General features: G+C 42.6%; 1 protein-coding gene across 1 annotated transcript in view; it reads left to right on the top strand.

The window, feature by feature from the left end:
- The window catches only part of CIB2 (calcium and integrin binding family member 2), a 56,808-nt gene that overhangs the window by 30,550 nt on the left and 2,697 nt on the right, over positions 1-23,561 (top strand). Inside the window, exons 4-5 of the mRNA XM_040413641.1 lie at positions 7,652-7,799; positions 16,450-16,645. Of these exons, the coding sequence (XP_040269575.1) occupies positions 7,652-7,799; positions 16,450-16,645 (344 nt within the window). The remainder of the gene's footprint in view (positions 1-7,651; positions 7,800-16,449; positions 16,646-23,561) is intronic.

Genomic DNA, 23,561 nt, shown 5'->3' on the forward strand with positions numbered 1-23,561 from the left:
TGAACACAGGGAAGGACTCCAGCATTGTGGGTCTCACTAGGACTTCATGATAGGGGGACAACAGGAGTAATCTCTTACTGGGATCTTCCCTACCATCTAAACCGATGCGGAATATACTGTCTACCTCTGAAGGAGTCCGCTGCAGGCACGATCATCAAAATGTGCACATAACTAGCCGGATATGATGCTATCAAACATATCTACTGGCCTGATTACGTTCCCCCTCAATCAATTTATGTAGAGCGACTATCTTTTTTCATATGTGCGACCTGGCTTTATGCTGGTGTACATCGTGTAGCACTTTTCTATGTGACCTGGCTATATGCCAGTATCTATATGGTTGCATCTACTTTGTATAGACTAATGTTATATTATACCTCCTGATGATCCCATGGCACTGTTTATGGGGGAAACGCGTCGAGGTAGTTTAGGTGTATGACTATATAGTCAACCCTGACTGATTGTATTTTTGTATATGTCTGTACCACGTTATTATTGTTTTTTCTTTTCTTTCTTTTTGCATCCAGTCGATATATATATATATATATATATATATATGTATATCCATTAGTGTTTTATATCCTCGCCTTATTTCTTGGTAAACTAGGAATATCCCTGCTGTACCCCCATAGGGACCTGTGAGGGGTAGAAGTCTAGGTACGTGGACAGGGGGCCTCCACCATCAGGAGCTCTCCCTGGGCTGAGGTTATAGGTGTCACGGATGGTGTACAGGAAACAAGATAATACAATACAAACAATGACTCACTGGACCCACAACTAAGGAACAAAAGGGAGACCCCTGCAATCGACCTGCCGCTCTCCCTTATTGCTCAGCCTATGCGACCACCCCAAAGGTGGATGGGCGCATATCCACGTACCTCGGCTATCTTAGACCTGAAGGCCCTACAATAGTGAGGGGACACGACCACCGGCTCCCTACACAGACACGGAGGGAGTCAGGGTCACCTGGATCCAGAAAACAGAAAATCATAAATACATAAACAGAACTTATCTTGCAGACGACTGTGGACAGGGAACTGGGAGCTGGGAGCTGGGAACTGGGAACTGGGACAGCATGCACACACAGTCCAGGAAGTTGTATCAGCCGCACACTACTGCCTTATGGGTAGGAATTTAAAGGGAAGTAATCAGTCCGACTGCATGACAGCTGAGATAGACTAACGAGGTGAGGAACAGAAACCAAAACAAAGAAACTCAAGGAGGAGGATCTGGACGGCTCCTGTCAGAGCTTCTCAGCTGTCTGGTTGTGACAGTACCCCTCCCTCTAGGAGTGGACTCCGGACACTCAGGGCCCACCTTCTCAGGATGGGACCTATGGAAAGCCCTGATGAGACGAGAGGCCTTAATGTCCGTCACTGGGACCCACATCCTCTCCTCAGGACCATAACCCTCCCAATGAACGAGGTACTGGAGGGAACCGCGGACAAGACGAGAATCCACACTCCTAGAGACCTGAAATTCAAGATTTCCATCAACAATAATCGGAGGAGGAGGCAAAGGCGAGGGTACAATAGGTTGAACATAAGGTTTCAATAAGGACTTATGGAAAACATTATGGATCTTCCAAGTCTGAGGAAGATCAAGACGGTAGGCAACAGGATTGATGACAGACAGGATCTTGTAAGGCCCAATAAACCTAGGACCCAACTTCCAGGAGGGAACCTTCAATTTGATATTCTTGGTAGACAGCCACACCAAATCACCAACATTCAGGTCCGGACCAGGCACACGTCTCCTATCCGCCACACGCTTATATCTCTCACTCATGTTCTTTAGATTATCCTGAATCTTTTGCCAAATAGATGACAAAGACGAGGAGAATCTGTCCTCATCAGGCAAACCAGAAGAGCCCTCTCCAGAGAAAGTCCCAAACTGCGGATGAAACCCATATGCACCAAAAAATGGTGACTTATCAGAGGACTCCTGACGACGGTTATTTAAAGCAAACTCAGCAAGGGACAAAAAAGAACACCAATCCTCCTGATTCTCCGCCACAAAACAGCGCAGATATGTCTCCAGATTCTGATTGACACGCTCTGTCTGGCCATTCGACTGCGGATGGAAAGCAGAAGAGAATGACAAGCGAACCCCCAAGCGAGAACAGAAGGCCTTCCAGAATCTGGAAACAAACTGCGTGCCCCTATCAGAGACTATGTCTGAAGGAATCCCATGCAATTTGACAATGTGGTCAACAAATGCCTGCGCCAGTGTCTTAGCATTGGGCAAACCAGGAAAAGGGATAAAATGCACCATTTTGCTAAAACGGTCCACCACCACCAGAATCACAGACTTCCCCGAGGAACGAGGCAAGTCCGTTATGAAGTCCATGGACAGATGTGTCCAAGGACGGGAAGGAATGGGCAAAGGAAGGAGAGGACCTGATGGCCGTGAATGAGGGACCTTGGCACGAGCGCAAGTCTCGCAAGCTGCCACAAAACCCTCAACCGACTTACGAAGCGCAGGCCACCAGAATCTCCGGGCAATGAGATCCAGTGTGGCTCTTGTCCCCGGGTGCCCAGCAAGGACCGTATCGTGGTGTTCTTTAAAAATCTTGTGTCTCAAAGCGAGAGGCACAAACAACCTCCCAGGAGGACAAAGATCAGGAGCTTCTGACTGAGCTGCCTGCACCTCTGCCTCCAATTCAGGAAAAAGAGCAGAGACCACCACACCTTCAGCCAAAATGGGACCCGGGTCTTCAAAATTCCCACCTCCCGGGAAACAACGTGATAGGGCATCTGCCTTCACATTCTTAAACCCAGGGCGGAACGTAACAACAAAATTAAACCTTGAAAAGAACAAAGACCATCTGGCCTGTCTCGGGTTCAGACGCTTGGCTGACTCCAAGTAGGCCAGATTTTTATGGTCAGTAAACACGGTAATAGGGTGTCTGGCTCCCTCTAGCCAATGGCGCCATTCCTCAAAAGCCAACTTGATGGCCAACAATTCCCTATCTCCCACATCATAATTTCTCTCTGCGGAGGAGAGCTTCTTTGAGAAAAAGGCACACGGTTGCCATTTGGCAGGAGAGGAACCCTGAGACAAGACCGCACCCACCCCTACCTCAGAAGCATCAACCTCAACTATGAAGGGTAACGAAACATCAGGTTGTACTAGGATGGGAGCGGAAGCAAAACTCTCCTTGATATTAGAAAAGGCCTTACGCGCCTCTACCGACCAGGAAGAAAAATCTACCCCCTTTCTGGTCATATCAGTGAGTGGTTTAACAACAGAGGAATAATTCAAAATAAATTTCCTGTAATAATTAGCAAAGCCCAAAAAACGCATCAGCGCCTTCTGATTCTCAGGAAGCTCCCACTCAAGCACAGCGCGAACCTTCTCGGGGTCCATGCGAAAACCAGAAGCGGAGACAAGAAACCCCAGAAATTGGATCTCTGGAACCGCAAACACACATTTTTCCAGTTTCGCGTATAATTTATTCTCCCACAGGATGAGTAAGACCTGACATAAGTGTTCCTTATGAGTCTTGAAATCAGGAGAAAAAATCAAAATGTCATCCAAATACACTAATACAAATTTTCCCATTAAATGATAAAAAATGCTGTTGACGAAATGCTGAAAAACGGCTGGGGCATTCATCAAACCAAAAGGCATAACTAAATTCTCAAAATGGCCCTCAGGGGTATTGAAAGCCGTCTTCCATTCGTCTCCTTCTCTGACCCTAACCAGGTTGTATGCCCCTCTTAGGTCTAATTTGGAAAAGACTTTCGCCCCAACAACCTGGTTAAACAAGTCCGGGATCAGAGGAAGCGGATAAGGATCACGAATAGTGATACTGTTCAGCTCCCTGAAATCCAGACAAGGTCTTAAAGAACCATCTTTTTTCTTAACAAAGAAAAAAACAGTGGCAACAGGTGACTTCGAGGGTCGTATGTGTCCTTTTCTCAGACTCTCAGAGATATAAGCACGCATAGCGACCCTCTCAGGTTGGGAAAGATTGTATAAACGAGATTTAGGCAGCTTGGCGCCTGGGATGAGATCAATAGGGCAATCATACTCCCTGTGCGGAGGTAAACCCTGAACTCCACTCTCAGAGAAGACATCCAAAAATTCAGAGAGGAAAGGTGGTACAGTTTTAGTAGAAACCTCAGAAATAGATGTTATGAGGCAATTCTCTCTGCAAAAGTTACTCCAACCATTTATTTGCCTCGCTTGCCAATCAATGGTGGGGTTATGTTTAGTGAGCCAGGGTAGCCCCAACACTAGAGGAGTAGGCAAACCGCTAAGGACGAAACATGACACATCCTCAACATGAGCATCATTCACAATTAAACGGATATTGTGAACTATGCCCTTTAATGATTTCTGAGAAAGTGGAGCTGAATCAATAGCAAAAACAGGAATATCTCTTCCCAAAGTGCATACCTGAAAACCATGAGTTATTGCAAATTGATTATCAATGAGGTTGACAGCTGCTCCACTATCCACAAAAATCTCACAAAAAATGCTCTTGCTCTCTAGCGCCACCCTAGCAGGCAGGACAAAACGGGAACTACAAGCAAAAGGAAAACCTTCAATTTCCGCCTCAACCCTGCCAATAGTAACAGACGGAACATTCTTAAAAGATTTCTTCCTTTTTGTCTCTTTATTACTCCCAGAAAACTGCCTGAATCTCCTAGAGGGACAAACATTTGCCAGATGATTTATACCTCCACAACAAAAGCAAACCCTCCCCTGCGGGCTGAATCTTCTATTGTCAGAGGCAATCAACCCCAGCTGCATGGTCTCCTGCTCAGAAGGGTCTGACAGCGACTGAGACCCCTGTGCACAGAATGAGACCGCTGCACTGTCCCGGGACTGAGTATGACAGGAAGGAGAGATCTCTCCTCTCTCTCTAAGACGCCTGTCAATACGAACAGCCTGAGACATAGCAGAATTCAAGGAGGTAGGTCTTTCATGAAAGGCAAATGCATCTCTCAATCCCTCTGAAAGACCATAGCAAAATTGACTTCGGAGTGCAGCATCATTCCAACCCGTATCTGCTGCCCATCTCCGAAATTCTGAGCAGTAAATCTCTGCAGATTGTTTACCCTGGCATAACAGACGTAGTTTAGACTCAGCCAGAGCAATACGATCCGGATCATCATATATCTGACCCAGGGCTAAAAAGAATTCATCCACTGAACGGAGGGGCCGCGCCCCCTCCGGCAGCGAAAAGGCCCAGGACTGAGCGTTACCCCTGAGCAGCGATATAATGATACCCACTCTTCGTTCTTCATCACCAGAAGAATGGGGAAGAAGGCGAAAATGGAGTTTGCAAGCCTCTCTAAAACGTACAAAATTCTCACTACCCCCGGAAAACGTATCCGGGAGCGAAATCTTAGGCTCAGCACAAACTCCATGAACGCAAGCTGAACCGGTCACTTGAAACTGAGAAAAAGTCTTACGGAGATCAGCTACCTCCAAAGCAAGACCCTGAAAGCGTTCAGCCAAAAGTGTAACCGGATCCATGCTTGAGACGGTTTTGGCGGCTGATAATGTCACGGATGGTGTACAGGAAACAAGATAATACAATACAAACAATGACTCACTGGACCCACAACTAAGGAACAAAAGGGAGACCCCTGCAATCGACCTGCCGCTCTCCCTTATTGCTCAGCCTATGCGACCACCCCAAAGGTGGATGGGCGCATATCCACGTACCTCGGCTATCTTAGACCTGAAGGCCCTACAATAGTGAGGGGACACGACCACCGGCTCCCTACACAGACACGGAGGGAGTCAGGGTCACCTGGATCCAGAAAACAGAAAATCATAAATACATAAACAGAACTTATCTTGCAGACGACTGTGGACAGGGAGCTGGGAGCTGGGAACTGGGACAGCATGCACACACACTCCAGGAAGTTGTATCAGCCGCACACTACTGCCTTATGGGTAGGAATTTAAAGGGAAGTAATCAGTCCGACTGCATGACAGCTGAGATAGACTAACGAGGTGAGGAACAGAAACCAAAACAAAGAAACTCAAGGAGGAGGATCTGGACGGCTCCTGTCAGAGCTTCTCAGCTGTCTGGTTGTGACAATAGGACAGGGGTAGCTATAGGGACAAATATCCCCATACCCCAGGTTACCAAGTATACTGGATGCAATTATAGGATACACCATTCTGTTTTCATATTATTTGCGTTATAACAAGTGGACCCAAGTGGGATCCTTTTTAAGGTATACCAATAAAATTATTGTTTTAGGGGTTACTCTATATGCTGGAATTGTTTACTACTATTTACCCCATTATATATCCATGTATATTGATATTGCTGGAATTTTATGTTGTGTCATTCCTCTTATTATTCCTGCTAAAAGTTTACTAATGAATTGCTAGCAGTCTGCTGCAAATGTCTATCTGAGTATTACCAGTTGATAGCTTGCCCCTTTACAGTCAGACCGTGCATGGACATACCCCCAACTGGTAACATCCTTCTGGACCTTCATAAACTGCTAGTAATCTATTCCTAACTTCTAACAGGAATAATAAAGGAATGGTACAACATAGCATCACAAGAATGGATGCTCCAGAATTCTTATTAGACGGGGAATGCAAGTAATTACTAAAACTGAGATGCCAGGAGAGGTGACAGGTCCTTATAGTATTTGGCATGAAATATATCAGGAAGAATAATGGAGGAGAGGCCATATTAGTAATGGTATTAACTAATACCGACAGGACGGCTAAAAGATCACTTTCAAACCAGTTAAAAAACTTAAACCACATGACACAGGATAGGTCATCAATATGAGATTGGTGGGGGTCCGACTCCAGGCACCCCCACCAATCAGCTGTCTCCTCACAGCAGCTTAGTCCCAATTACTTGAATGAGACTGAGCTGCGCCTAGTCTATGTGACTGATGTACAGTGAAGTCATTGGCCTCGTATGAGGCTAAGTGCTCATGGAGCGCCGAGGCCACTTTGAACAGCTGATCAGTGGGGGTCCGACTCCGATCCGATCTCATATTGATGACCTATCCTGAGCCCATAAATATCAAAATCCCAGATAACTGCTTTAAAATGTTCTTGTAGGTCTCTGACTCTTATAAGGAATGTCATTCAAGCTATGACTATTCAAGAAAAGTCTAAAATGTCCAAAGAAGGCCAAAAACCAGTGATGTGCCTTTGACGGGAGCCGGTCTGAAATCAAATGCAGTCACCGGGAGCAGGCAGTTCCGAGAACAGCCTGATGAAGGCCCCCAGCGGCTGTTCTAAGAACTGCCTGCTCACGGCGACTGCATTTGATTTCAGACTGGCTCCCGGCACAGGCACAGGTAAGGTGAGTCTACCTTACTAAAGATGGCAGCCCACATGTGTTCCCTGGCGAACACTGCGAACTGACCATCACTGCCAAAAACTATAAACAGATAAAAGTAAAACTGCCTTTCCAATTGTAAAAATGTTGTATGCTCCATTTTTTTTTACAAAGTCTTAATAGACCTCCCATAGATGTGCATGGCGCATCAGACGCCATATGTACAAAAGAAGAAGCATCCCACCAAAGGCACCTTACAGCAGCACAGAGAGGCCATGTAACTGCTGCATGAGATCTTAAAACAAAAGTGACACCAATCTGTGTCATTCATTAGCGAGATACCTAACTAACCTTTTCTTTTCATTCCAGGAAAATCCTTTCAAGGAGAGAATTGTGCAGTCTTTTTCTGAAGATGGTGAAGGGAACCTTAGCTTCAATGACTTTGTGGATATGTTCTCTGTGATGAGCGAGATGGCTCCCCGTGAGCTGAAAGCAATCTATGCCTTTAAGATCTATGGTAATTTAGAGGTAGCATGTATTAACCACTTCACATGCGGGCCATTTTCTCCCTTCCCGACCAGGCCTAATTTAGCAAATCTGACATGTGTCACTTTATGTGGTAATAACTTTGGAACGCTTTTACTTATCCAAGCCATTCAGAGATTGTTTTCTTGTGGCACATTGTACTTCATGTTAGTGGTAAATTTGAGTCAATATGTTTTACATTTATTTATAAAAGAAATCCAAAAGTTAACGAAAATTAGTTTTCTAAATTTGAATCTCTCTGCTTTTAAGACAGATAGTGATACTTCATAAAATATTTATGAAATAACATTCCCCATGTGTCTACTTTATTTTGGCTTAATTTTAGTAATGTCATTTTATTTTTTTAGGACGCTAGAAGGTTTAGAATTTGAGAAGCAATTTTTGACATTTTTTATAAAATTTCCAAAGTCAACTTTTTAAGGACCAGTTCAGTTCTGAAGTCACTTTGTGGGAGTTACATAATAGAACCAACCCATAAATGACCCCATTTTAGAAAGGACACCCCTCAAACTATTCAAAACTGGTTTTAGAAATGTTGTTAACCCTTTAATCCCACAGGAATTAAAGCAAAAGAGGTGAAATTTAAAATAAAATTCTGTAACACATCAAGGGTTAACAACAAAACAAACCTCCATATTTATTACCATGATTCTGCAGTTTGGGTACACACGACACGGCACAGAGAGCAAGGAGCGCCATATGGTTTTTGGAAGGCAGATTTAGCTGGAATGGTCTTTGGGCACCATGTTGCATTTGAAGAGGCCCTGAGGTATCCCCACAGTGAAAACCCCCAAAAAGTGACCACATTTTGTAAACTACACCACGCAAGGAATTTTTTAAGGGTGTAGCGAGCACTTCACTCAACAGCTGTTTCATAGAATTTCTAATACTTGGTGTGAAAATGAAAAATACATCTTTTTTTTTTTACAAGAAAATTGTGCATTTGGCCCAAACTTTCTTTTTCACAAAAGATAGAGAATATCCCCCACAATTTGCCATCCACTTTCTCCTGAACACAGTAACACCCCAATTGTGGTCGTAAACTGTTATTTGGATATACGCCAGGGCTCAGAAGGGAAGGAGCGGAACATGGAATTTTCTGTCAACTTTTAAAAATTTTTGTTGAATGAGCTGCGTGAGGGCTTATTTTGTGCGAGACAAGCTGTAGTTTTTATTGGCACCATTTTGGGGTACATTTGGCTTTCTAGTTGTTTTTTATCTAATTTTGGGGAGGTGAAGTCTGTTTGGTGTTATTTTTCTATATTTTTTTTACACCGTTCACTTGATGGGGTAGATAATGTGATATTTTCATAGATCCAGTCATTACGGACGCAACAATACCAAATATGTCTAGTTTTTATTTACGTTTTACACAATAAAAACATTTTTAGAAAAAATATCATGTTTTCGTGTTTCCATATTCTTAGAATCATATTTTTTTAAGATTTTATGGCTATAGTCTTGTGTGAGGACTTGTTTTTTGCGGGACGAGGTGACGTTTTTATTGCTACCATTTTGGGGTACATACGACTTTTTGATATTCAGTTTTTTGTGAGGTGAAAAAACTGTTTTGGCATTATTATTTTTTTTCACACTGTTCACTTGATGGGGTAGATCATGTAATATTTTTGTAGAGCCAATTGTTATGGACGCGGCGATACCAAATATGTATATATATATATTTTTTACATTTTACACAATAAGAGCACTTTTAGAAAAAAAAAATCATGTTTTTGTGTTGCAATTTTCATAGAGCCATTTATTTATTTTTTTCTGGATTTTTTCCGGGATGAGGTGACATTTTTATTGCTACCATTTGGAGGTACATACAACTTTTTGATTGATTAACATTATGTTTTTTTGGAGGTGAGCTCACGTTTTGGCCAATGTTTATTATTGTAATTTTTTTACAGAGTTCACCCAATAACGTAGATCATATGATGTTGTTATAGAGCCGGTTGTTGCGGACCCTGTGATACCAAATATGTCTATTTTATTATTTTCTTCTATTTTTTTAAATTTTTAAAATAATGGATTTGGGGGGACTTTTTTTTATGTGAAACTTTTTATTTTTATTTTCAAAACTTTTTATTTTTTAATTTTTTTAAATTTTTTATTTTACACTTTGTAACATAGTAACGTAGTATATAAGGCAGAAAAAAGACATTTGTCCATCCAGTTTGGCCTACTATCCTACAAGTTGATCCAGAGGAAGGCAGGGGGATCTACAAGTTGATCCAGTGGGAAAAAATTCCTTCCCAACTCCAATCAGGCAATCAGACTAACTCCCTGGATCAGCGACCCCTCTCTAGTAACTATAGACTGTAATATTATTACACTCCAGAAATTCATCCAAGCCCCTCTGGAATTCTTTTATTGTACTCACTATCACCACCTCCTCAGGCAGAGAGTTCCATAGTCTCACTGCTCTTACCGTTCCGTAGTCTCACTGCTCTTACCGTAAAGAATCCTTTTCTATGTTTGTGTACAAACCTTCTTTCCTCCAGACGCAGAGGATGTCCCCTTGTCACAGTCACAGTCCTTGGGATAACTAGATGATTAGAGATATCTCTGTACTGACCCCTGAAATATTTATACATAGTTATTAGATCTCCCCTCAGTCGTCTTTTTTCTAAAGTGAATAACCCTAATGTTGATACTCTTTCAGGGTACTGTAGTAGCCCCATTCCAGTTATTACTTTAGTTGCCCTCCTCTGAACCCTCTCCAGCTCTGCTATGTCTGCCTTGTTCACAGGAGCACAGTATTCCATGTGTGGTCTGACTAGTGTTTTGTAAAGTGGTAGGACAATGTTATCATCATGCCCCTTTTGATGCAACCCATTATCTTATTGGCTTTGGCAGCAGCTGCCTGACACTGGTTTTTACTGCTTAGTTTACTGTTTATTAGAATTCCTAGGTCCTTTTCCATGTCAGTGTTACCGAGTGTTTTACCATTTAGTATGTACGGGTGATTTGCATTATTCCTTCCTATGTGCATAACCTTACATTTGTCAGTGTTAAACCTCATCTGCCAGTTCTCTGCCCAAGCCTCTAATCTATCCAGTTCCATCTGTAGCTGTATATTATCCTCTTCTTCAATGTTAATTACTTTACACAGTTTAGTGTCATCTGCAAAAATTCATATTTTACTGTGCAAGCCTTCTACAAGATCATTAATAAATATATTGAAGAGAATAGGGCCCAATACTGACCCCTCAGGTACTCCGCTAGTGACAGTGACCCAATTTGAGTGTGTACCGTTAATAACCACCCTCTGTTTTCTATCATTGAGCCAGTTACTTACCCACATACAGACGTTTTCTCCCAGTCCGAGCATTCTCATTTTATATACTAACCATTTATGTGGTGCAGTGTCAAAACCTTTGGAGAAGTCCAGATATACGACATCCATTGATTCACCACTATCAAGTCTAGAACTTACCTCTTCATAGAAACTGATTAAATTAGTTTGACATGACCGATCCGTCATGAAGCCATGCTGATATGGTGTTATTTGCTTATTTTCATTGAGATCCTCCAAGATAGCATCTCTTAGAAAACCTTCAAACAGTTTACCCACAACAGATGTTAAACTTACCGGCCTATAGTTTCCGGGGTCTGTTTTTGCACCCTTTTTGAATATTGGCCCCACATTTGCTATGCGCCAATCCTGTGGAACACTCCCAGTATAGAGTCAGTAAATATCAGAAATAAGGGTCTGGCTATGACATTACTTAATTCTCTTAGGATATGGGTGTGTATGCCATCTGGTCCTGGCGATTTGTCTATTTTGATCTTTTTAAGTCGCTGTTGTACATCTTCCTGGGTCAGACAGGGCACTTTTAATGGGGAATTTACTTTTACATACTGCATTTCATCTAACAGTTTATTTTCCTCAGTGAATACAGTGGAGAAAAAAATATTTAATAGCTTTGCTTTCTCCTCGTCGCTCTCTGCAACTTCCCCCTCATTGCTCTGTAGAGGGCCGACACCTTCAGATTTATACTTTTTACCATTTATATAATTGAAGAACATTTTAGGGTTAGTTTTGCTCTCTTTGGCAATTAATCTCTCAGTCTCTAGTTTGGCAGCTTTTATTTGTTTTTTACATATTCTATTTTTTTCCTTATAGTTTTTCAGTCCTTCCTCGCTACCCTTCTGTTTTAGTGATTTAAATGCTTTCTTTTTGTCATTTATTGCTTTCTTTACAGTTCTATTTATCCACATTGGTTTCTTTTTGTTCCTTAACCTTTTATTCCCATATGGTATGTACCTCTCACAATTAGATTTTAGGATGCTTTTAAAAATATCCAATTTCTTGGCGGTATTTTTATTTTTGAGGACTTTGTCCCAGTTAGTTACGCCTCTCTTAGTTGGCTAAATTGAGCTTTTTTGAAGTTTGGTATTTTTGTTCCTCCCTGAAGAAACACTCTTTTGAATGATAATTGGAAGGTTATTACTTTATGGTCACTATTTCTCAGGTGTCCACCGACCTGCACATCTGTTGTTCTGTCAGGTCTATTAGTTAATATTAAGTCCAGTATGGCCGTCCCTCTATTCGGGTTCTGAACCAGTTGGGAAAGGTAATTGTCTTTGGTTATTGCCAAGAACCTGTTTCCTTTATGAGATGTACAGGTTTCAGTTTCCCAGTCTATATCTGGGTAGTTGAAGTCCCCCATAATAACTACCTCATTATGATTTGCCGCCTCGTCCATCTCGTTTAGTAGATTTTCTGTGGACTCTGGTATATTAGGTGGTTTATAATAAACTCCTATTAGCAATTTATTATTGTTTTTGCCTCCATGTATTTCTACCCACAGTGACTCCACATGTTCATGTCCCTCACTTATATCTTCTTGGACTATGGGCTTTAGACAGGACTTTACATAAAGGCAGACCCCTCCCCCTCTCCGGTTTTGGCAATCCTTTCTAAACAGACTGTAACCCTGTACATTATCTGCCCAGTCATAGCTATCATCCAGCCATGTCTCAGTTATTCCCACTATGTCATAGCTCTCCTCACACATCACTAATTCCAGTTCCCCGGTTTTATTAGTCATGCTTCTAGCATTAGTATACACACAATTAAGAGGTTTATGTATATTTTTTACCCTACACTTTTCCTTATGAACTGTTCTAGTCCCTCCTTCAATTCCTCCCCCAGTCCCACTACCTTTCCCCCAGTCTCTATCTGCACTATCTTCCCATCCTATAATGTAATTACCCCCCCCCACAGTCCCTAGTTTAAACATTCCTCCAACCTTCTAGCCATCTCTCCCCCCCCCCCCCCAACACAGCTGCCCCTTCCCCATCGAGGTGCAGCCCATCCCATTCCTTACGTCCCCCATAAGATCATACAAGACCTCTGGGGGACATTTAACTTCATTTTTTTTTTCCCACTATTGATTTGTCCTGTAACTAGGGCTGACATAGTAGCCCCAGTTACAGGGGAAATACCCCCCCCCCCCCCCCCCCAGAGAGGCTGTACAGCATAATACAGTGCTGTACAGCCTCAGTGCAGGGCTGATCGTGGTCAATGGAAGACCCAACAGCTCTTGCACTCTCCCGGCCCCGACGGTCACATGACCACCGGGCAGGGACAGGAAGCAGCATAGTGCTTCCTGATCTGTATACATAGCGCTCATTGAGGGCTGTGTATACAGCGATCTAGAAGGCAGGGACACCCAGGAACAGTCCCTACCTTCTCTCTGGGTTGCTCTGACAGCAGGCAACCCGCTCAGCAGCTGCACGAGTAGCGTCCAGCTGCGATTTCTGAATGGACGTTCCAGAACATCCATTGAGAGATAAACTGACCGCCCAAGGATGTTAAGGCTAGGTCTACACGATGACAATAAGTCGCGCGACACATAGGGCACAACTGCACTGCAACATGTCGTGCAACAAAATTTTTATAATGGAAGTCTCTATTGTCGCACTGCGACGTGCGATATGCTGCGACTGCGACGCGACAGTCGCAGAAAAATTCATCTTGAGTGGGTTTTTTGCAACTGTCGTGTCGCAGTCGCAGCATGCTGCATGTCCCAGTACGACACCATAGACTACCATTATAAAAATTGTAGCGCACAAGTGCAATTTTGGTGCAAAATTCTGGTGCAAAGTAAGCCAACTAATCCATGGTATAAAGTTATATTAGAGAGCCTATAGGTGCGCCAGATTTATTAACCAGCATCAACCACTGTGATAAATGAGGCGCATCTATAGACTGACTAGTCTGAGCTTACACAGTTTAAAAATTAGTATTGGATTAGTAAATCTGCCTCAGTGTTGCAAAAACAGTCAATGAATATGTGAAGCAAGTCACTGGAAAGGACAAATCATTGAAGACAGAGCAAGGCCTCATGCACACGACCGTATGTGTTTTGCGGTCTGCAAATTGCGGATCCGGAAATAAAATAGGACATGCACTATTTTTTTTGCGGGGCAACGGGACGAACAAACTGATGCGGACAGCACACGGTGTGCTGTACGCATTTTTTGCGGACCCATTAAGATGAATGGGTCTGCATCCTATCCTCAAAAAAAACGGAATGGACACGGAAACAAAATACGTTCGTGTGCATGAGGCCCAAGTGTGAGATTTCTGGACAGTCTTTTATGTCTCCAAATTAGTGACAACTGCAGTTTCAATTCTGCAATACAAATCAAGGCTGTTGGTTGAGCTTGTTGCTTGCTACATCATAGAAAGCTGGGTATTTATCAAATCAGATAAGTCTGTTTTTTTGGCTTAAAAATGTCGCAAGTTATGTCTATTGTTTTTTTTTTTTTTTTACATTTGGTGAGCCTTGCCACTTTTCACAGTGGTCTATGTTTAAGGGACAAAAAGATTAGATTAGATCTGGCTTATGGCACATTCACTATGTGCGACTTTTGCAAAAGTCACATCTCCCCGCCAGGCAACCTCCTGTTGTACTTGTACACATCTAGATGTAAACCACGGCAAAAATATATTATTAGGCTCCATTCAGACGTCCGTAACGTGTTTTGCGGATCCGCAAAACACGGACAGCGGCAATGTGCGTTCCGCATCTTGCAGACCGCACATTGCCGGCACTAATAGAATATGCCTATTCTTGTCCGCAATTGCGGACAAGAATAGGACATGTTCTATTTTTTTAGGGAACGAAATTGCGGACCCAGAACTGAATGGGTCCGCAATTCCCTTCCGCAAAATGCGGAACGAAATAGCGGACGTGTGAATGGACCCTTAAGGTGCGCCATTTCATAAATTCGGCGTAGACACACAAATAAAATACAGACTTGAAAATTACACAAAAACAACTGCAAATTATAAATGTCCTCCACAGTCCTTGCATACAATATAACTGGCTCTGGTTGAATCGTACAATTAACTTCTCTCTGGAACTGATTTCTCTGTGGAATCGATTATAACCAGTCCTGTTTTCTGAAAGAGTAAGGGCTCATTCAGACGGCCGTATGCTGTCCGCAAAAATACTGAATGCTATCCTTTTTTTTGCGGATCCGCAAAAAAACGGATAGCATTTAGGATTTTTGCGGACCCATAGACTTCAGTGGGGCCATGTCCTGATTTTCACGGACAAGTATAGGACATGTTTCATTTGTTTTGCGGAACTGTGGAATAGAAAAGGGCCTTATAGAAGTGAATGGGTCAGCATCTAATCCGCAAAAAAATCATTTTCTTAACAAAAGTCCTGCTAATAGATTTACAGTAAGTTTCTAGCATAAAAATTGTGTTTTCTTTGCTATTTGCTTCCACGTATCCTCCATGTTGCTGCTGGAGGCTGACTCTGGCCTCCTTCCCTTTCTGGCAGCTGACAATATAGTCCCTTCTTTCCTCCCCTTCAGAAGAAGTCTTTCTTAGCTCCGCTGCATTGAACGCAGGACAGAAAACTATTTATTTTAAAGGGGTAGGCCAGTTTCTAAAGTAATTTGTCAAAATGCTATATACAGTCATGTATAGTCGATACAAGCATATTGTATACTGTCTCCCGGCTGACCTAATGGAGGACTCTAGCTGTCCCGGTGTCATTGAAGTATACATACTTACCTGTCTCTCTCTCTGCAAGATAGCGGTGACTGCTTCCTCTGGCTGCTTCTAAGTTCCTTCTATTCTGTGCAGGTGCTTAACGGAAAATGGACACATGCGCAGATGCATGGGATTCTGCTGCCTGTATCTGCGCGTGTGCCGAATGTGTCCATTTGCCGTTCAGTATCTGCACAGAATAGAAGGTAATCAGGAGCAGCTAGAGGAGGAGGTCGCCACTGATGCAGAGGGTGACAGGTAAGTGTTTTTCCTTGCATGGAGCATGCATTACATTGGAAACTGGCCAAGAGCAGATCATTGTGCAGAGACCTGGTTGTGGAGACATTGACAGTGCATGAACAGCAGCAGTCTGCCTAGTAGATGGGCGTGCACATTGCTATGCACTTTGAACACCAGGTGGTGCCATACTGTGTAAGTAAATGTCATAACTCTGCACTAGATCAGTTTTTAACAACATTTACATAGCAAATATTGTTTCTTTTTTATGATCTGTTACAGTGAATCTGAGGGGCAGCCCTCTCATTATGCAGTGATGCCTAACAATGTTGAAGATTTGTTTTTTTTCCTTCTGTCTTAGATTTCAATACAGATAACTTTATTTGTAAATCCGATCTGGAGAAAACTCTCAATAAGCTGACACGAGAAGAACTTGAAGAGGAAGAGGTGACACTGGTCTGTGAAAAGGTTATCGAGGAGGCAGATATGGATGGTGATGGAAAACTGGCATTTGCAGACTTTGAGAATATGATCTCCAAAGCACCAGATTTTCTCAGGTAATTGAACCTCTGTGTAGAAGAACAACAAAATAATGGTCCAGATTTACTAATGTGTGTCTGCACCTCAACCCTGTCCAAAAAAGTGGTGCAATATGGCACAACTACTGTAGGTTTTCTTAAATTTTTAAAGGCTGGGTCAAGAAGGGGGGGGGGAATGTTGTGGCCTAAAATCTGACACCATATTTATTATACAATCAGAGCCACTGTGATAAATCTGGTACATTTTAAAACTCCCTCTCGAAATGACCATATATATATATATATATATATATATATATATATATATATACAGTGAGGAACAGAAGTATTTGAACACCCTGCGATTTTGCAAGTTCTCCCACTTAGAAATCATGGAGGGGTCTGAAATTGACATTATAGGTGCATTCCCACTCAGAGACAGAATAAAAATAAATAAATCTGGAAATCACATTGTATGATTTTTAACCCCTTAGGGACCCATGACGTACCGATACGGCATGGTTCCCGAGTCCTTAAGGACCCATGACGTACCGGTACGTCATGTATAGTTTCGATCACCGCCGCCCGGCGGGCGGTGATCGGAACCCGGTGCCTGCCCAAATCATTGAGCAGGCACCTCGGCTAAATGCGCGGGGGGGGGGGGGGGGGGGGGGGGTCCCGTGTCAATTCAGACCTGTGGTTTGCGGCTTTTACCTGGTGCGGCGGCGGCGGTGGTGCCATCGGGGGACCCGATGGCATGGAAGGCAGCGCGATGCCTTCCTTAGGCATCTGTGCTACCTTCCGGTGACGAGCCTGTGAGATCCAGCCCCCTGGATCTCACAGGCCGGTAGCTATATGAGTAATACACACAGTATTACTCATACAGCCAATGCATTCCAATACAGAAGTATTGGAATGCATTGTCAAGGATTAGACCCCCAAAAGTTCAAGTCCCAAAGTGGGACAAAAAAGAAAGTGAAAAAAAAAGTTTAAAAAATAAAGTTTTCCCCCCAAAAATTTTAAGTTTCAAGTAAAAATAAACAAAAACGTCATTTTCCCCAAATAAAGTTAAAAAAAATGGGTAAAAAATAGGGAAAAAAAATAAAGTATACAAATTAGGTATCGCCGCGTCCGTATTGACTGGCTCTATAAACATATCACATGACCTAACCCCTCAGATGAACACCGTAAAAAATAAAAACTGTGCTAAATAAACCATTTTATTGTCACCTTACATCACAAAAAGTACAACAGCAAGCGATCAAAAAGGCGTTTGCCCACCAAAATATTACCAATCTAACCGTCACCTCATCCCGCAAAAAATGAGCCCCTACCTGAGACAATCGCCCAAAAAATTTAAAAACTATGGCTCAGAATATGGAGACACTTAAAACATAATTTTTTGGGTTTAAAAAAAGCTGTTATTGTGTAAAACTTACATAAATAAAAAAAAGTATACATATTTGGTAACGCCGCGTTCGTATCGACCAGCTCTATAAAAATAGCACATGACCTAACCCCTCAGATGAACACCATAAAAAATAAAAACTGTGCTAAATAAACCATTTTTTGTCACCTTACATCACAAAAAGTGTAATAGCAAGTGATCAAAAAGTCATATACACCCCAAAATAGTGCCAATCAAACCGTCATCTCATCCCACAAAAAATGAGACCCTACCTAAGATAATCGCCCGAAAAATGAAAAAACTATGAACACCGTAAAAAATGTAAAATAAAAACTGTGCTAAATAAACAATTTTTTGTCATCTTACATCACAAAAAGTGTAATAGCAAGCGATCAAAAAGTCACACGCACCCCAAAATAGTGCGTCATCTCATCCCGCAAAAATCATACCCTACCCAAGGTAATCGCCCAAAAACTGAAAAAATTAGGGCTCTCAGACTATGGAAACACTAAAACATGATTTTTTTTTTGCTTGAAAAAAGAAATCATTGTGTAAAACTTACATAAATAAAAAAAGTATACATATTAGGTATCGCGCGCTCCCGTGACAACCTGGTCTATAAAAATATCACATGATCTAACCTGTCAGATGAATGTTGTAAATAACAAAAAAATAAAAACGGTGCCAAAACAGCTATTTCTTGTTATCTTGCCTCACAAAAAGTGTAATATGGAGCAACCAAAAATCATATGTACCCTAAACTAGTACCAACAATACTGCCACCCTATCCCGTAGTTTCTAAAATGGGGCCACTTTTTTGGAGTTTCTACTCTAGGGGTGCATCAGGGGGGGCTTCAAATTGGGCATGGTGTAAAAAAAAAAACAGTCCAGCAAAATCTGCCTTCCAAAAACCGTATGGCATTCCTTTCCTTCTGCGCTCTGCCGTGTGTCCGTACAGCTGTTTACGATCACATATGGGGTGTTTTTGTAAACTACAGAATCAGGGCCATAAATATAAAATTTTGTTTGGCTGTTAACCTTTGCTTTGTTACTGGACAAAATGGATTAAAATTGAAAATTTGGCCAAAAATGTACATTCTGAAATTTCATCTCCATTTGCCAATAACTCTTGTGGAACACCTAAAGGGTTAACGACGTTTGTAAAATCTGTTTTGAATACCTTGAGGGGTGTAGTTTCTTAGATGGGGTCACTTTTATGGAGTTTCTACTCTAGGGGTGCATCAGGGGGGCTTCAAATGGGACATGGTGTAAAAAAAAAACAGTCCAGCTAAATCTGCCTTCCAAAAACCGTATGGCATTCCTTTCCTTCTGCGCCCTGCCGTGTGCCCGTACAGTAGTTTACGACCACATATGGGGTGTTTCTGTAAACTACAGAATCAGGGCCATAAATATTGAGTTTGGTTTGGCTGTTAACCTTTGCTTTGTAACTGGAAAAAAATGATTAAAATGGAAAATCTGCCAAAAAAGGGAAATTTTTAAATTGTATCTCTATTTTCCATTAATTCTTGTGGAACACCTAAACGGTTAATAAAGTTTGCAAAATCAGTTTTTAATACCTTGAGGGGTGTAGTTTATAAAATGGGGTCATTTGTGGGTGGTTTCTATTATGTAAGCCTCGCAAAGTGAATTCAGACCTGAACTGGTCCTTAAAAATTGGGTTTTTGAAAATTTCTGAAAAATTTCAAGATTTGCTTCTAAACTTCTAAGCCTTGTAACATCCCCAAAAAATAAAATATCATTCCCAAAATGATCCAAACATGAAGTAGACATATGGGGAATGTAAAGTAATAACAATTTTTGGAGGTATTACTATGTTTATAAAATGGGGTCATTTGTGGGTGGTTTCTATTATGTAAGCCTCGCAAAGTGAATTCAGACCTGAACTGGTCCTTAAAAATTGGGTTTTTGAAAATTTATGAAAAATTTCAAGATTTGCTTCTAAACTTCTAAGCCTTGTAACATCCCCAAAAAATAAAATATCATTCCCAAAATGATCCAAACATGAAGTAGACATATGGGGAATGTAAAGTAATAACAATTTTTGGAGGTATTACTATGTATTATGGAAGTAGAGAAATTGAAACTTGGAAAATTGCAATTTTTTACAAATTTTTGGTAAATTTGGTATTTTTTTTACCAGTGTCATGAAGTACAATATGTGTCGAAAAAACTGTCTCAGAATGGCCTGGATAAGTCAAAGCGTTTTAAAGTTATCAGCACTTAAAGTGACACTGGTCAGATTTGCAAAAAATGGCCAAGTCCAGAAGGTGAAATAGGGCTGAGTCCTTAAGGGGTTAAAGAATTTATTTGTCTTGTGCTGCTGAACATAAGTATTTGAACACCTGAGAAACAGCAAGAATTCTGGCTCGCAAAGACCTGTTACTGTGCCTTTAAAAAGTCCACCTCTACTCCACTCATCAATCTAACTTAGTAGCACCTGTCTGAGCTCTTTAAAGACACCTGTCCACCCCACAGTCAGTCAGACGCCAACTACTAAACTACTAAAAGACACCAGAGGCAAAAGTGTGGACCTCCACAAGGCTGGAAAGGGCTACGGGGCAATTGCCAAGCAGCTTAGTGAAAATAGATCAACTGTTTGAACAATTGTGAGAAAATGGAAGAAGCTAAAGACGACTGTCAGTCTCCCTCGGACTGGGGCTCCATGCAAGATATCACCTCGTGGGGTATCACTGAAGATAAGAAAGGTGAATCAGCCTAGAACTACAAGGGAGGAGCTGGTCAATGATATGAAGAGAGCTAGGACCACAGTTTCAAAGGTCCCTGTCGGTAGAACACTACGCCGTCATGGTTTAAAATCATGCATTGCACGGAAGGTTCCCCTGCTCAAGTCATCACATGTCCAAGCCCGTCTGAAGTTTGCCAATGACCATCTGGATGATCGAGAGGAGGCATGGGAGAAAGTAATGTGGTCAGATGAGACTAAAGTAGAACTTTTTGGTCTAAACTTCACTCGTCGTGTTTGGAGGAAAAAGAAGGATGAGTTGCATCCCAAGAACACCATTACTACTGTGAAGCATGGGGGTGGTAACATCATACTTTGGGGGTGCTTTTCTGCAAAGGGGACAGGACGACTGCACTGTATTAAGGAGAGGATGAATGTGGCCATTCATCAACAACCACAACAACCTCCTTCCCTCAGTCAGAGCATTGAAGATGGGTCATGGCATGGTCTTCCAACATGACAACGACCCAAAGCACACAGCCAGGATAACCAAGGAGTGGCTCCGTAAGAAGCATATCAAGGTCCTGGAAACGTTTGACCCCTGTAATTGCAAACAAAGGCTTCTGTACCAAATATTAACACAGATTTTCTCAGGTGTTCAAATACTTCATGTTCAGCAGTGCAAGACAAATGAATTCTATAAAAATCATACAATGTGATTTCCTGATTTTTTTTTATTTTATTCTGTCTCTCAGAGTAGGAATTCACCTACAATGTGAATTTCAGACCCTTCCATGAGTTCTAAGTGGGAGAACTTGCAAAATCGCAGGGTGTTCAAATACTTCTGTTCCTCACTGTATATACACTGCTCAAAAAAATAAAGGGAACACTTAAACAACACAATGTAAGGGTCCATTCACACGTCCGCAATTTTGTTCCGCATTTTGCGGAACGGAATTGCGGACCCATTCATTTCTATGGGACCTGGAATTGCGGATCCGCACTTCCGGGTCCGCAATTCCGATCCCGAAAATTATAGAACATGTCCTATTCTTGTCCGCAATTGCGGACAAGAAAAGGCATTTTCTATTAAGTGCCGGCGATGTGCGGACCGCAAAATGCGGAACGCACATCGCCAATGTCAGTGTTTTGCGGATCCACACACACGGACGTGTGAATGCAGCCTAACTCCAAGTCAATCACACTTCTGTGAAATCAAACTGTCCACTTAGGAAGCAACACTGAGTGACAATCAATTTCACATGCTGTTGTGAAAATGGGATAGACAACAGGTGGAAATTATAGGCAATTAGCAAGACACCCCCAATAAAGGAGTGGTTCTGCAGGTGGTGACCACAGACCACTTCTCAGTTCCTATGCTTCCTGGCTGATGTTTTGGTCACTTTTGAATGCTGGCGGTGCTTTCACTCTATTGGTAGCATGAGACGGAGTCTACAACCCACACAAGTGGCTCAGGTAGTGCAGCTTATCCAGGATGGCACATCAATGCGAGCTGTGGCAAGAAGGTTTGCTGTGTCTGTCAGCGTAGTGTCCAGAGCATGGAGGCGCTACCAGGAGACAGGCCAGTACATTAGGAGACGTGGAGGAGGCCGTAGGAGGGCAACAACCCAGCAGCAGGACCACTACCTCCGCCTTTGTGTTTTTGAGCAGTGTGTGTATATATATATATATATATATATATATATATATATACACACACACATACACACTGCTCAAAAAAATAAAGGGAACACAAAAATAACACATCCTAGATCTGAATTAATTAAATATTCTTCTGAAATACTTTGTTCTTTACATAGTTGAATGTGCTGACAACAAAATCACACAAAAATAAAAAAATGGAAATCAAATTTTTTAACCCATGGAAGTCTGGATTTGGAGTCACACTCAAAATTAAAGTGGAAAAACACACTACAGGCTGATCCAACTTTGATGTAATGTCCTTAAAATAAGTCAAAAGGAGTCTCAGTAGTGTGTGTGGCCTCCACGTGCCTGTATGACCTCCGTACAATGCCTGTGCATGCTCCTGAGGAGGTGGCGGACGGTCTCCTGAGGGATCTCCTCCCAGACCTGGACTAAAGCATCTGCCAACTCCTGGACAGTCTGTGGTGCAACGTGACGTTGGTGGATAGAGCGAGACATGATGTCCCAGATGTGCTCAATTGGATTCAGGTCTGGGGAACGGGCGGGCCAGTCCATAGCATCAATGCCTTCGTCTTGCAGGAACTGCTGACACACTCCAGCCACATGAGGTCTAGCATTGTCTTGCATTAGGAGGAACCCAGGGCCAACCGCACCAGCATATGGTCTCACAAGGGGTCTGAGGATCTCATCTTGGTATCTAATGGCAGTCAGGCTACCTCTGGCGAGCACATGGAAGGCTGTGCGGCCCTCCAAAGAAATGCCACCCCACACAATTACTGACTCAATGCCAAACCGGTCATGCTGGAGGATGTTGCAGGCAGCAGAACGTTCTCCACGGCGTCTCCAGACTCTGTCACGTCTGTCACATGTGCTCAGTGTGAACCTGCTTTCATCTGTGAAGAGCACAGGGCGCCAGGCGAATTTGCCAATCTTGGTGTTCTCTGGCAAATGCCAAACATCCTGCACGGTGTTGGGCTGTAAGCACAACCCCCACCTGTGGACGTCGGGCCCTCATATCACCCTCATGGAGTCTGTTTCTGACCGTTTGAGCAGACACATGCACATGTGGCCTGCTGGAGGTCATTTTGCAGGGCTCTGGCAGTGCTCCTCCTGTTCCTCCTTGCACAAAGGCGGAGGTAGCGGTCCTGCTGCTGGGTTGTTGCCCTCCTACGGCCTCC

This window comes from Bufo bufo, chromosome 1 (assembly GCF_905171765.1).
Source record: "Bufo bufo chromosome 1, aBufBuf1.1, whole genome shotgun sequence".
NCBI classification, from domain to species: Eukaryota; Metazoa; Chordata; class Amphibia; order Anura; family Bufonidae; genus Bufo; species Bufo bufo.